General features: G+C 33.1%; 1 protein-coding gene across 7 annotated transcripts in view; it reads right to left on the bottom strand.

Annotated features, from left to right (window-relative positions):
- Positions 1-16,503, bottom strand: part of LOC112593043 (polypyrimidine tract-binding protein 2) — a 177,741-nt gene that overhangs the window by 47,906 nt on the left and 113,332 nt on the right. For all 7 annotated transcript variants that reach the window (XM_025337269.1, XM_025337275.1, XM_025337272.1 and 4 more), the window contains 2 exons: positions 14,435-14,542; positions 8,404-8,553 (listed from right to left, as the gene is read on the bottom strand). In XM_025337269.1, coding sequence (XP_025193054.1) covers positions 8,404-8,553; positions 14,435-14,542 — 258 coding nt within the window. The remainder of the gene's footprint in view (positions 1-8,403; positions 8,554-14,434; positions 14,543-16,503) is intronic.

Here is a 16,503-nt window from a genome sequence, read left to right as displayed (position 1 = left end):
GTAGGTAGGTATATACTATATACCATCACCGGGGTACAGGTGTATATACAAATATAAAAATTAAAAAATATATGTTTAAAACACTAGGGTTTATTCAAAACACACACACACACATGTATATATATACATATATTTTCGACGTGTGTCTATATATTTATATAGCTACGTGATATGGGCCACCTCACCCCATTATGCATGCATGTTGTTTGCTGAAAATCAAAGTCAAATTTTGACAGCCATCGCCGCCGTGTCGACGTCGCGCCCCCTCGTATACCTATTACCTGCCTATATTATTATGTTATTCGTAACGTCATATTAATAATATATGAAATGCTCGTCGCGGCCATCGTCCCTTATTTCTGTACAATATAAACATACGCGTTGGTATATGGTTGTTACGAATTTAAACATATTATTATTATTATTATTGTTATACTACCAGGACCGAGCCGTTAACATAATATATGAGTATATATATTGTTTGCCCCTACAGTACTTATAAACAAAATATATTATAACTGCTGCGACGACCTCGTCAAAGCAATCACTCGCGGTATTATATGCATACATGACGCTCAAAAACGTTCGATAACGCGTGTCTTGATGTGATCGGTACACGTCATACATCACAACGTCAATTCTGTATAGCTATAGATATCAACGTATATTGTTGTTATCGTTGCGAAATATCGTAAATTTCTCACTGAACTACCCTGCTGTAGGTTACCGCGACTGCGAGAAACCGTTCGGGGTTTGCGTCATATAGTCGTAATTGAATCGTTACGATATAATAATATAATATATTATTATGTAGTATACATATTGTTCGTCAAGTATAATAATAATAATAATAATAATAATAATAATAATAATAATACACGAATGGTAGGTACCTATTCGGAATGGTCGTATATTATTCCGCGCCCGATGATGATGACAAAGGTTATACTGCCACAAATACATGAACATGACTGTTTTCGACCGAAAACGTATCCTTCTATTTTCGGCCGATTCACTTTTCGACCAAAACAAAATTTTAAATAATATATATGTGTAAAAAAAAATAAAATAATTAGCATATAATTTTTGTAAAATTAAGGGAATTATATAATTATACAATTTTGAAAATGATTAAAAGTATATATTATATAAAATATTGTAAAATAAAACGTAGACAATTATTTAAAATATAAGAATATCTATTTTTTTTTTTATATATATATATCAGCATTATTTTTACGTTAATATGTCACAGTATATAATACATATAATATTATATAAAAAAATAAAATTTAAATCACATAAGTAGGTTTGTGACATATTAACATAAAAGTAATGTTGATGTATAGATATTCTTATATTTTAAATAATTTTCTACGTTTTATTTTACAATATTTTATGTAATATATACTTTTAATTATTTTCAAAACTATATAATTATACATTTGTCCTAATTTTACAAAAAATTATATATCAATTATTTTATTTTTTTTTTTTTACACATATTACATAAAATTTTGTTTTGGCCGAAAAGAGAATAGTACGATTTTGTTCGAAAAGAAAATCGGTGTTTTTTTTTAAATTTGATCCAAAACGATCTCGCCTAAATACATACACTGCATACACTACAAACATATTATGTATATGTATATAAGTATATAGGTACTAACATACATCACGTGCTCGGGCACGGTTCATTTGGTCGGTTAAATTGCAAACGATAACGTGTATGCACACAAACCACTACAACGTTGTTATATAGTATTTTCGGTGTTCGACAGTGTTTGGTTTCTGTATATACACACGAATGTTTTCGCTTTCAATTATTATTTCATATACGGGCACTAGCGCGCATGGATGACGACTACGACTATATAGGGTGCCGGTGCTCCACACGTACGACAACATATGTATACGTGTATGTGAGTATGTGTGTACACAAATACGATCTAGCCGCGGGTAGAGTGGTTTTGTTTACGTACCTGTCGCGCGCACATTAATTATGCCAAACACAATTAGGAATGTCCCCTCTTCCGCCCGACCACTTGTACCGCACCGTTTTACGCCGCGTCGTCCTTTGACGGGGAGACTAAAAGGTGAAACGCTCCGAGAGGACGAGGGAGAGGAGTAGACGAACGCCGAGGGATTTAATCGAATTTCTTACGTTTAGCCGGGAGGCACGCACACACGATGTCGGCGGCGACGGCGTAGCCCATCAGTTTTAAGAAAATCTATTTCACTTTCTTTCTCAAAAGTATTTTACACTAAACATAAAGCATCAAAAATAACTCTATGCACGCGGCTGTTTTTGTGTATACAAGTTGCATCACGATCGTGCAATCGAGTCAACCAAGCCTCCAAAGGATGAAAGTATTTGACATATCGTAAATATATTCACCGTATTAACCTAAAGACTGTCAAATTGGGGCGTCATGTCATCGCTCGTCAATGTACTATATTAAAAGGGTGTGTGCGTGCATGTGTGTGAGTAATATGAAAACGATGTTTGTTTAAAACGTTTATTTTCATTACAATTGCATAGGTTAGGTGTGCACACACACGTTTATATAATATATATATATATATCATACGTATATAACGTTCTGAGTGAAAAAACTTGAAAAAATAATCCCTAAACGTATGACTATCGTGATGAAAATAATTAATTGTTGAAACTTCTAACTGCATATACAGCACGCACTTATATACATACACGCGCATATATACAGACATATATATAAATGTCAATTTTGAAAAACGTTAGACCGTCATAAAATTAATTTTTAAGGGATTTTTTCGGCGCCAGGTAACGGATTTATGCACAACAATATTTTCAACTATACACTATATAATGTGGATGTTTGCGTTATTTCATATATACGAGTATATATATATATATAATGCATTTATGGTTCCGACCTAGGTAAAATTACAATCAGCAGCAAGAAACTTAGTGGTGGCAAAAAAAAAAAAAACTTTACTTCGTCTCTCACTATATACGCGCACCATCATCACCGGTTCGACAGATATATACTAAAAGAGTATAATACGAATAGAAAAACGCTTGGCCTGACAAATTTTCCAATCGCCTTAAACGACGACGGGACATCGCCACTTCACTTAGCACGCACAATAGGCGACGGAACGGAATCCGGCGAGCACATCCGCAACCCCTTATATCCCTCTCTTTTGACCACCTCCCTTTGATGACTCTCGAACCCAACAGTAGACGCGTGCGTATAGCTCTTCCGCGAAAATGGTACGCGTACAATGGCCAATACGCGAGCAGCAGCGACAGGGACTCGACATGCGGTTCGTAAGTGGCCCGCGGCGCGAAAAACGATCTCCATTGTAAACGCGAAATTGAAAATACTGTCCCTCCTTCTCCTCTTTATTTCGACGTCGTCGCTTTCAGTAGAATTCTAAACTTTTTCCATTCCACCGCTTCGCGGTAATACGCTTTACCGCGCGAGCGTTGTCAACCGCCGGACGGTATAATACTAATGACAGGAGAAAAGAATAAATAAATAAACGATACAGAGAAAAAACCACCGTCAAAATATTATTAAATTGGATTTCGTCCGTCAGGAACGCCATACACATACACATACACACACACACACACGTGTTATATATATAATATATAAAGTTAGGAGTGTGTGTATGTGTGTGCACAAAGTATTATAAAGGTAGGTACGCGCGCGGTATAGTCTCTTTCCCTGGGTGGAAAGGTTAATTTGACATGCGTTACCCGCGCACCATCCTCCCGACAAAAGCACTAAACAAAAAAGTAGTCGTAAAACGTTTTCGCAAAATTTCTGAAAAGACGTATTACAAAAATAACCGACCCACCACTGCTTACCCTCACACACATATACACAAACATATAGCAATAAAAATACTGGGCGGATTTGTAGAACACAAACACTCATTATATCCATTTTTTATGTTTTTAATTTATTTTTTTGACAAATACCTACCGTTTTTATTTCAATGTGATATTTCAAACTGAATATAAATATCAAAATTAAGAAGGCACACGTTTTAGATTTATAAGTATTTAATAGTTGATTGAGAGGTGTACAGTTGTCATTTTATTTCTAGGAGTATTAGTACTGTGTTATTATAAGTGTATATTGTACATTTGTACTCCACGAAATTTTTCAATAACTAAACTAAAAACTGAAATGCTATTATAAATAATAAAATTAATACCTGTTCGAATTACGATATTTCACAATAATACTATATATACTGACAATTTTTTGTAAAGGTATTCAATTTAAGTTTGAGAAACTCAATATGTTGTCGTAAAAAAAAATAATAACACTTAAATAAATATAAAAAAATTGATTTATTTTGAAAAGCACAACAATTGATCGCTCGTTAATGACGAGTATTCGCTGTTAACAACGTGTATACACTGTGCACTTTGTATAAACATCAATCCATTTCACAGTAAGTTTAAGAGAGAGGTGTTATAACTTAAATAAATATTCTGCACACTTCACAAAACTTTACGATAACAACCACGTCGGCGAGTAAATGTTTCCTGCAAACAATTTTTTTCTACAGAACTACGCTATGTACTTTACACTTTACAGTATATAATATAGTAATAGTATAATAGGGCACTACTCAACAATGGATGACGCTACAACTGTGGCTACTTCATATGGCCGTCAAACTTATAATATATTTGCGGTTGTTGAGATATATAGTTAAATAGTTTTGTAATTCTTCAAACCTATATTTGTTGCATTGACGTGCAAAAACCAAAATTACTTTGCTAGGATTTGCAAAGTTTTACACCATTACACAGGCCACAGCTACAGATGTGTTTATGTGTACCAACTGCACGCAAATTCTACGTGATTGTTATTGCATTCAAAACTTATATGCAAATATCATACAATAGATGGGTACTTGAATAACACGTGCATTAACCAAACTGCTGCATTTTAGATTTTGTACAATGATAGTATTTTGAAAAATAAATCGTCGTGTAAAAAAGTAGAAAAAAATCAAACGCCACAGCTAACTACGAATATAAAGGGGAGCTCATATATTATTATATTGTTCCAAAACTATCAATAATATTCGTTAACATATCTCTGCGTAAATACACCACGACAGTCATGACTTAAATTCTTATTTTTTTTTCTTCTCCACAAGACGTCTTACAAGAGAAATACACCAATGTGCATACAACATTTAAAAGCAATCTTTTAACGAGAAACCCAGCTGAGAAGACATCGTTAGCAAAGCCATCGTCATTGCCTACTTCCTCCTCCTATTCATCGTTCTTCACGGACAAAATGTTTATACAACCATGTGTACAAATCGATAATATCTAGAAATGAGCTTTATTTGGAATCATCCTTTTTCGTTATTTACCTCCATTGATATATATATATATATTATACCTATACTTCGTGAAAAAACGACGGGGACAAAAATATTTTGTAACTCATCAAAAAATTAATGAAATTGAACTTTGACCGGCGAAAGTTTATAGCGATTTATTTTTTTTTTAATATTTTCGCGTGGAATTCATTAACAGGTATTATAGTATATGTAAAACATAAGAATGTAGATACTTAGCCAACTCGCATGGTTATACTAACACCAAAAACTGTAAATAATAATATGATGTGTGAAGTTATGTGAAAAGTTAATATTAATATTATTACACAATAATTGAACGTATGCGCAACTATATTAATTACATCGCAGCACTTTTATACACTATGGGGTTTCTTAGCTTGAACTTGAGGAGTGTTTTAAAATTATTATTCCGGTAAGTACCGCGGAAATTGGTTTCCTCTAAAGTTTCGTAAGAACACCAACACAATAGATCCAAGACACGTATGGCTGCCCGTCATGGGAAATATAATTGTAATTATTTCACCACAATAATGCATTTATATATACTCATAGGTATACATAAACATATAATAAATATCTACGTAAGCATGTATATACTCTACAAAAGGCCACGTGCCTGAGTAAATGATCAAATAAGTCGTAGAAAATGTATAGCTTATGGTTAATTGATTGATCCGACAAATTTTCAAATACATAGCGATAATTTTTTAATTAATTGTATTTGTTATTATTTTATTTTTCACTGATAGATAAACAAACTGAGTCAAATTATAATGTCAATCGGAGTGTAAAATCTCGTAAAATAATATTTATAGCTGTACATCCGACACTACAAAAAATATATTATATAAATGTATATACTTATATATAGCGATATAGATTTTATTAAGCATAAAAACACACACACACACATCACAAAATACTATGAAGTTCACATGATTACACCGTAAGATCCTATAGACAACAGATGCAACAAATATTGTGCCGAATAATATATATATATATACATGCGCATGGAATACATGTTGCATAAACGAAAGGCGCCTCGAGACATTTCTTGACAATTTTTTCTTTCAACATTTTTTTTTCTTTTTTCTTTATTTTTGTTCCCACTGACTGCAAACAAGCGGCACCCGAGTATAAACATGCAACGCGCATATATACACGTATTATAGATATATGCGCACTCGAGGGAAAACTATACGTTTTTCCTCGATACGTCAGACGTCGAGAGCACGCCGCCAAGGAGGATTTACAGCCTAGAAAGTTATATTATTCCGGTCGACTGGGCCAGTCCCGCCTAGCCGTGGAAAATAAAGACTGTCGAAACAAGGGTTTTTGTATTTTTATTTTTTTATTTTTCCGTTTCTTTTATTATTTGCCTCCTGCACTTTCAGTACAATACTTCTATTTACTCATGCATCGTGCGCGTATATATATACGTATGTTCTTTGTGATCCATCAGGGTCGAAATAAAAAAAAAAAAAAAACATAAAACAAAAAAAAAATTCTCGAACGAACGAATGTTGGAGAATAAACGTTTGGACGAACGGCGGTGGTGTGGCGTCGTCGGCGGTAACCTATGTGCCTACCTATAATGTATAGGCAAAATAGAAGGGCGTGAAATATCGTGATTTCCAACAATCTCACATTTATCTTGTCACCCTTTTACCCCCGCCCCCCCAAATCCGGGCGCGCGACGCATACGCTATTTATTTATATATATAATATGTATACATGTATATTTACGACCAATTTGCTACAACAGTACCTACCTACTGGGTATACAACACTATATCGGGCAAAAATTCACAAGCGAACGCACGAAAAAATGTAATTATTATTATTATTATTGTTATTATTCGCATCGAAGCTTTGGCGGCGAGTGGATATGCCGTGACACTATAGCAGTCGGTACCCGCCACCCGTACACGCCCAACTCACAAACGCCTATACACACGCCACCGCATATACACTAGGGTGTGATCAATTTAAAAGGGTACAACTACACACACCACGCTGTAAATGTCAATACCGTGAGAAATGCGCGTGTAGGTCGTTAATCTTTCATTAAATTTCGGTATATGCACGGCAAGCACGTATTATACGAGACGACTATACATACCCCTGGTGCAGCAGCTACTGTAGAAAGAGGAAATTGAATTGAGCAAAAATACAAGAGAAAACGTGTCCGAAAACTCTCGCACGTTATTATTGTAGTACACGTATAATGTAAAAACAACACACAACTGGAGAATTCTGAATTTATAAAGCGTCATATAGATAAATATGACCAATATGTCTCACTTTTAGCTAATTATAAATGTTTTAGTATCTACATGGCTGTATTTTATATTTGAAGTGGAAATGTTTTTAATAAACGTCCAAATAAGTCTATCGTTACAAAAAAAAATGTTACTTCATTAACGAAAAAATATCACAAAAGCATAAATTAAATTGCATTATTTAATAAACAACTTATTAGATGACACTACTAATTATATATTTATAAATAATTATTCTTTTTTTTTTTTTTTTTTGTAAATAAAAATAAAGAGACCCATAATTACCGTAACAAAATTTCCTCGCAAATCATATTTAATAAATTAAAACCAATTACGACGTTTGAAAACTTCTAAACTCTTAATAAGCACAACGACAAAAATTACACTTTACCAATGACGAGTTTGTAACTCTTTAGAAAGTTGTGACGCATATCTTAAATAATCTGTAAGAACCCAGCGGTTTAATGCTCTTATATAAACACTATGACTGCCTCTAAAGTTGGACAAAGTCATACAACCGAAAACCTCTTTTTAAAAGCTTGTTAAAAGATTAAAAATTATTGTAAAATAATATAATTTGCAACACTACCGTCTTGTGTTAACATCATATATATATATATGATAAATATAGTATGTAGCAATGCGGAATAGTAAAAATAATTACTATACTTAATAGTATATACAATAATACTGATAATAATCGTATAACGCATGATAACAATGTTCTTACCTGATTTTTGCCTTTGAGTACAAGCACGTTGGTAACTTTTCCGAACGGAATGCCCAGATGTATGACCTCGGCTTCAGTGACCTCATTGGGTATGTTGCGTATGTGTATTACCCGGGATGGCTTGTTGTTGGCGGTTTTATCGAGTTTGACCTGAAATTTTTTTTTCATATTAATAAAACACATTGGTTTGCAAAATGAGCAGTCAGACAGACTCTCGTTCACGAGCCTCACGCCAGCCGCACGCATTGGCTATGGCTATCTCACGGACCGCAGACAAACGACCGGGAGAATTCAATTTGCGGTCATAGGGCGCGGTGACTGTCTGACGGGACCGGAAAGGATGGAAATGAGATGGGGCCGGTTGTCGAGCTATTATTTACCGCATTTCTCTAGGATAGAATAAAGTGAATAAAAATCTATAGCGAAGCACGTAAGCCGAGTAATTTCGGGCAGTAACCGGACGCAGAAACGATCCACAAAACTGTTTCACAACTCGGATTCGAATCGCTCTATAAATAGAAACATGGTATAGCTCTCTCACGTCTACGGGTTTAATAATTCCATTTAAAAAGTCGAAATCTAATTTCAAAAATGACTAACAAGTTTTGGACATTTTATACTAAATACAGTAACCTCTGAACAATAAACCGATAAATTTACAATTCCACATGCATCTAAAATGTGTCTCAACAAACAATTGATTAATAATAGAGTATACTGTATCAAAGATAACGTATAGTGCAGGAGATTATTTTACAAAAACAATAATGTAACCAAGCATTTAAACATAGATAAAATCAAACCCTTATATTATAATATAAACGCTACAAACAGAAAGCTATTATATTTGTATTTGAATATCTTGACCCTAAATAGCAAATTGCGTAAAACGATGATTTCATAATATACTATATCTAGAAATGAATGCATTTATTCTACAATGATGTGTGTATATTTTTAATTATATAAATGCCACCATATTTTAGAACCGTAAAAATGCTTCAATATTATACTTAAAGTGGTTTTTTGGTAGTAAATTTGAACTAGTAGGTACTTAGAGGTATTTAAGAATTCACATACTTTTTTAAATAACGAAGAAAAAAAAACGGATATTTTTTAGAAAATCTAGTATTTGACAAAATTATATTTTCTTAGTGTAATTTGAAAATAAATGGCCATAAATACTTGAAATTTTTATTAACAGTTTTATATTCATTTTTTTTTTTTTGAGGTATGTATACACACTTTTAATTTTTTTTTTTTTTATCAAATAATACAGATAAAAATGTAAAACGCATTCATTACCATAAACCATATAATATTTTAATCAATTCATACGAATATTACGTTTATTAAAAGTACCTTATATGAATAAAAATAAATTCCCTTTTGCGATTTTAATCTTTAGCAAGTATTATACATTATATTAAGTCATAAATAAATTTATCTAAAAAAATGATACATCAAAAAATCGAAAGTAAAACATTGACGACTTTAGCTGGAAAAGCACCACAAAAATATTTCACAAAAAGTCCGACAAATTCGTTGAAATTGCCATCATTCATCAGGTTTCGTGGAGCATAATCTGGGACGGTTGGTTATTAAAGTTTTCGGACGCTTCGGGAACAATGTCTTTAGCCCATGTGCAGACACGTATAAACCACCCTGCAGGTTTAAAAGTTTCTTTCGAATATTAAAATTAATTTAAGTTTCTTTTATGCCGGCCTCATAAGCCGCTTATTATAACTTTTTTTTTCTTAATAGCTTAGTTTACATTGTCAAGCAAAGATAATTTTTCCGACGCGCTTGGTTCGCTGGTACTATTAGCGTTGTCTTTTTCAAGATTGCAGCGGAATGTCACTACTACAACTACAGCAGGTACTAATATTAACTTTGTTGTACCTGATTTTTAATATTTTCCTAGTAAATCGCTGTTGAAGTGTGATCATATGAAACACATAATAATATAATTAACACCTATACGTAGTTATCGAATTTCTTAGTGAAAGCTATAATTATAATAACGAATATTACTGTAATTATGAAAATAATTAGTTATCCGATTATTTTACACAAGAACTACTTAAATTGAACTTACAATGGATTTATACAGTTAAAAATTATATTTAAAAATATAACTATAGGTATAGTTAAATGTTATATAATATTAAAAAAACACGAGATAAATACTACAGTATAAGGCCAAAAAAAAGAAAAACCTTAATTAAATTACAGACTATTTAAATAATTTTTTATAATTATTTGTAGGTTTTTCTTTTCAGAAAAAAAAATTTCATGGCATTATATAAATAAACATAAAATATAAAGAAACTGAACTAATTATGCTGGAAATGCGACCTTGTTTGAGAATCGAAAATAAAATAAACCACTTAATTTACACGTTAGCGGAAAAAAACATTTCCGTGACTAAAATATAGATAAAAGCAGGTAAACTTTTTTGACGAAATAAAAAACATAAAATGTTAACCACAATAAAACTGATAATTAAAAAAAAATTAAATAAATAAAAACGCAAACGGAATACACTTTATTACTTTACGATCAGTATGCATCATAAGTGTCTAGGACGAAAATAAGAGAACATTTTAGTCAAGTTTAAATAACCAAAATAAATTAAAGGGTATACTGTGCATATATACTTCTGAGGGTTGACTTGTGGTATTATGAAGGGAGGCAGGATCTTTTCAATCTAAACGGACTTGAAAATTTAACTTTACAAACACGAGCGATTTCCAAAAGCGACTCAAAGCAAACAAAAACGTACGGGAACGACGGCGACAACGACGAGTTTTATCAAATGATGTAATAAAGACGAATTAATATCGTACTGAGAGATAGAGTAAACAGAGAAACACTATACGAATATTTATATATATATATATAGTTATCCACACTAGCCTGCAGGATTCTTCTTCGTTGTGCCGCTTAAGAAGGGGGAACAAGGAGGCTACCCGTCTGTCTCTCGTTCCCAATTATCTCGGTTGTATTACCATCATCATCATCATCATCATCATCATCATCATAATGCTTTTAAACTCCTCTTTACAGTGACCTGCTGTAGTAATGCCTGTCGAAACTTTGCGTCTTATACCCTGCACCATTCCCCACCATGTCTCCTGTTCGCCACTCAAACCGTATCTCTCATTGCACTAACACAAGTACAGCACTTCTTCCCGTGTAATTAATAATTCAACCGTGAACTCCTTTCAAATTATCCAAAACGTTTAGCGCGCGGGCAAAGTTACTACTATATATACTATATACTACTACTACTACTACTATTATACTACTGTATACACACACATAAATATTCATTAATGTATGCATAGTATGAGAGGGCACCGGGGAGGATTTTTTTAAACTCTATTTCACTACCATTTACTCTCCCCTCCCAAAAGCTCGGGGTAGAGGCATATAATTATTATTGTCCACTTTTTTCGTGTTATTTTTTCTCTTTAATTGTTCCTCGCCACCAAAATTATACATAATACGTATATGTGTGTGTATAATAATAATACAGGATGGATCTCGCCCACCCTCGACGCGCCACCAACCACAAAATTGAATTAAAGGTGCTCGCGCTCGATGATAACCGCAACGGCGGTGGACACGACTCTACACCATCGTATGCATTTATGTATATTATTATAAACCGCATATCACGTATAGTATGTGCTATATACAATATAATGAATAATACGCGGCGGGATGTATAATAAGATCGGTTATATATACATAGATCGTTGTTGGCGGAAGGAAGGGTCGAATATATATATTATTATACACAGCAAAATTTATAAACCCTTCACGCCTTGTAATAATAATGCAAGCGGCCCTCGAATACTGCCGCAGTCGCGTGGAGGAGATGATAAACATTATTTTGGATTTCATATGCAATTTTTTTCGCGCCTGTTAAAAATGAAAAATCGTAGTTGGCCGCAGAAACCCATGGTATAACGAGCAAAATGGGACACTCGGGTAGGTATATATCGAGCTTTTCTTTTTGTATATATAACTACCCTCGCAACCGAAAGCGTTCAACCATCAAATTCGGTTTGAACGCAAGCACGTCACGTCCACCCTCTATCTCGGTCATGTCCCTGCCCGCCGCGTATATACAATATATATACTAGGTACCGCATTCAAACATTATTATAGTCTCGGCGTAGAAAATTTAATAAAGAAGAATAATATATTTTAAACACTGACTGGAAAACGATGTTATTAAAAATTTTCACTTTATACCTATAATATATATGTGTTACCAAGGTATAATACATTAAATATAATATATATAGTATATACACTATATTTACAACACCTTACCACAACTCGGACATTTTTCTTTCGTTCTTCTCTACACCCTAGTCCCACAGCCCCTTTTCCTTGTTAATCATAAATTCTCCATCTTACTCTATATGATTTTTTTCGCATGTAAATACAATTTGGCGCAAGCAATTGACAGACACGTTTCGATAGTACCGCCGCTGACGTCTCTATTATACGTTACCAATAATGTGGTGGGTGTGTGTATTTGAACGAGTTCAAGACCACTGACGACGAAAGGTTAGGGAAATATCCACACACACTAACACACACACACACACACACACACACATACACATGCCTTATTTTCCAGTATGTCACACAAGTGTTCGATTGTTATTACTATTATTATTATTATTATTATTATTATTATTTTCTGCGTCCTGTGTTTTCGATACGAGTTGTCATGACAATCGGTTGTTCGTCTCGGTTTCCACAACCCGGTAGTGAGCGTAGGAGGGTTGATGTCAACAAGTCGATAGACTCGTGACACATCGAATATATAACGCGTACCGACCGTTATCGAAAAATATACCATAAATACCAATAGTTCATAGAAATATTTTATCGGTACAAAAATAATTAATTTTAGTAGATGGAACATTAGAAATACGCTGTTATACGGGTGCGTAAAAACGTGTACTCGTAAAATTAACACTTGTAAGATATTATTTTTAAAACCTTATGGTATGATGTAAAGTATGAATCTATAACTACAATTCTCTGAATCAACCCCATATGCAACAATATCTAAACAAATAAGTATAAGAAATGGGGTTTTGTGAAAATTGCATTTCATAAACGCAATTCCTGGCAGGAGATTTTCTTAGTCAATATTATCTTAAACGTAGAATAAGGACAATGAATCTTCGAAGAACTTTTTCTGTTTGCGAAACGATTTTTTTAAAATATATATATATATATTTACATAAAAAGTTATTGGCGTATTTGTCAATCATCCATAGTGAGTTTTCCATCGAGGTTTGAGTTCGCACACATGTCAAATGTTGATAAAAAAAAAAATAATCAGAAATAAAAATAATCGTAAAAAAAATGCAGAGAAAAGTTTATACAAATAGAATAACAGACTGCGAATTGTCACACGGGAACGTTATTTCGATCGGAATCCGAGCATATATACAAACACATTCCGTTCTATACATATTTTAAGGATCCGATTAAAATAAGACAACAAAAAATATAGCAAAACAGTGATGAGCTGGGGTGAAGAATATTAAAAACAAACAAATCTCATATACGTATATATAACTGCTCTTAAATTTCTAATTTCTCGAATGAAAACCTTAACGTTTTTATGTATGTTCAATTCGTATAAATAAACATGCATCCACCACACTTCAAATTTCCATCGTACATCCAATAATTTAATTTAAATTAAATCATTTGGATAAATATATTTAATCATAACAAGATTAAATTTTTAAAATAGAATTTTTTGTGCGATATTTACATTCTCGAAAACAATCAGAATAATTGTCTAAATTGTAAAAATTAGAATGACTCAATGGTGTTCAAATGTTTGTTTAAACAATTTTACTATATTCATTTTTAATTCTTGAGTTTTGACAAAACGAAAATTATAATATTTTTATAAGCTCGGGGTTACTGAATAAATTCAAGTAAAGAAATATGAATGTATTTGGTACAATATAAAATGTTTTACCTTCTTTGCGTCATTATTGTTATCCACGTGATTGGTTCCAATTGTGTCTCCGTTGCTTACCGGTCCTCCTTCAACTCCAGGTGATGTGACCATTTCGTCAGACCCGCGCTGTGAACAGAATGTAAAACGACGATATGAAAAATACGAAGGATAAAAACTGCATCATAGACCAGGCACTGTGAAGGGAGATACAAATATAAAATGTTCGTTAAGTATCACGCAGACGACGTTTTTTCAGTCGACCACTTCAACCGTACGCACACCAAGTAATATATATATATATATATAAGCACATTATGTTCTAATGAAGCGCAATAGTCGTCATTAAAAGAAATAGCAAAAAAAAAAAAAATAGTCGTGTATAGAGTAGACAAGTGGTTATGTATGTAAAATACAAAAAATAGGTGCACACACAACAACACCATACACGATACAGCATCTATACAAGAGTGAACATTGCTTGTTTACGCGGTATAGTATATATATTTTTTTATTTTCTGTACACTAACGTTTTACTGTGTATATATATTATATATATATATAACCTTTATGTCGTCCTTCACCTATCACCAGGATATGGAAAAAAAAATAAAACACATTTGTGCTGGGCGATTATCAAAAGAGCTTTTGTAACGCAAATACGTGGCACGGACAGCTCGTTTCGTTCTCCATCATCACAGTATTTCGTTTGAGCAGTTTAAAAACCAAACTATTACGCACACTTGAAACGCGCACCTGTATATACCTAATACAACACAACAGCTGTTAAATATTATGTATCGTGGCAAAATAATATTATGTAGATATGATAATTGTGTACCATTGGAGTGATGCGGTTATACATCATGATACACGAATATCGCCGGTAATCGGTTCCCTGCGACAAACGATCAGACCGCGGTAATTGAATAAAACACATTTTTATTCTTTTATTTTATGCGTTGATCGCATTTTACCGTCCCCGAAACGAGGGCGATGGAAAATTTTATTCTTATCTGCATTTTTATGCTATATACGGGTTTTTTTTTATATCTGTTCATAATTTCGTTAGTCGGTGAAAAAAAACGAATCAATTTCCACAACAGTACCTCCTATAGGTATCACGCAACTGTGTGCGTGTGTAGGTTTTATTCGTACCCTCATGAAATAAATATTATCAGTCGGGTCTTGAAATTTTTACACCTACGCACTCGGGAACACTAAAACTCATAATTGGGTAAAACACCATTTCCCTGCCATCATCGCTCTCAATCCGGTCACAGCGTTTTTAATACCTATATTACACATATGCAGCAGCGCTCAAAAGCGACTTTAAAACATATATTTATACGAACATCCGGGCGGAGAGTGTAAAAATTAAAAAAAAGTGTAATCCATCAAAAAATAAAAAAAATTAATAAATAAATAAAAAGAGGGATTGGGTGTTGTGTGTATACGCGCGATATTTTTGTTAAATCCGACGACAGCCGAATTACGGCATAAATAATCGTAATATATAATAGTTTTTTAACCGTCCAAACAAGTCAATTAAAATCTCGTCTAGAATACGTTAAAAATAATACATACACAAGAGAATGACAAAAACAAATGCTAAGCCGAGCTTTTCACACTGACCACACTACTCCAGCGTTCTCTAAAAATTAAAAATAGTTTTATACGACCGGATATTGTACAGGAGACTCTTTCGTTTTATTGTAATCATTATTATTATTATGCAAATGTCGTTTACCGGAGCAGACTACGCTATACACAGAGTTCTTGAACGAGTAATTAGTTTTAAATAGGGCTTTGTGTGAGCGTGCGAGATGCAGAGAGGAAATAAAATAACATTATATACTTTATATAGCAAAATCCAGCCACCGGATGCTGGCCTTTTTTTTAATTTTTTTTTTTTTTTTGGTTCTCTACAGAACTTGAAAAACGTTTAAAGTTTTTTCCCCATCGTCACACGCCGTTTATATATTTACGACTAGCGAGAGGTGGAAGTGAAGAGGTTAATTGAAAACACGAATTGTGAATCTGACAAGAACAGTATGAAAAATTGTGAAATATATAAAATAATAATAATA

The sequence above is a fragment of the Melanaphis sacchari genome, unplaced genomic scaffold (assembly GCF_002803265.2).
Source record: "Melanaphis sacchari strain LSU unplaced genomic scaffold, SCAv2.0 Contig19_pilon_pilon, whole genome shotgun sequence".
Taxonomy (NCBI): domain Eukaryota; kingdom Metazoa; phylum Arthropoda; class Insecta; order Hemiptera; family Aphididae; genus Melanaphis; species Melanaphis sacchari.
Note: the sequence above shows the minus strand (reverse complement) of the source record. Positions and strands in the feature narration are given on the sequence as shown.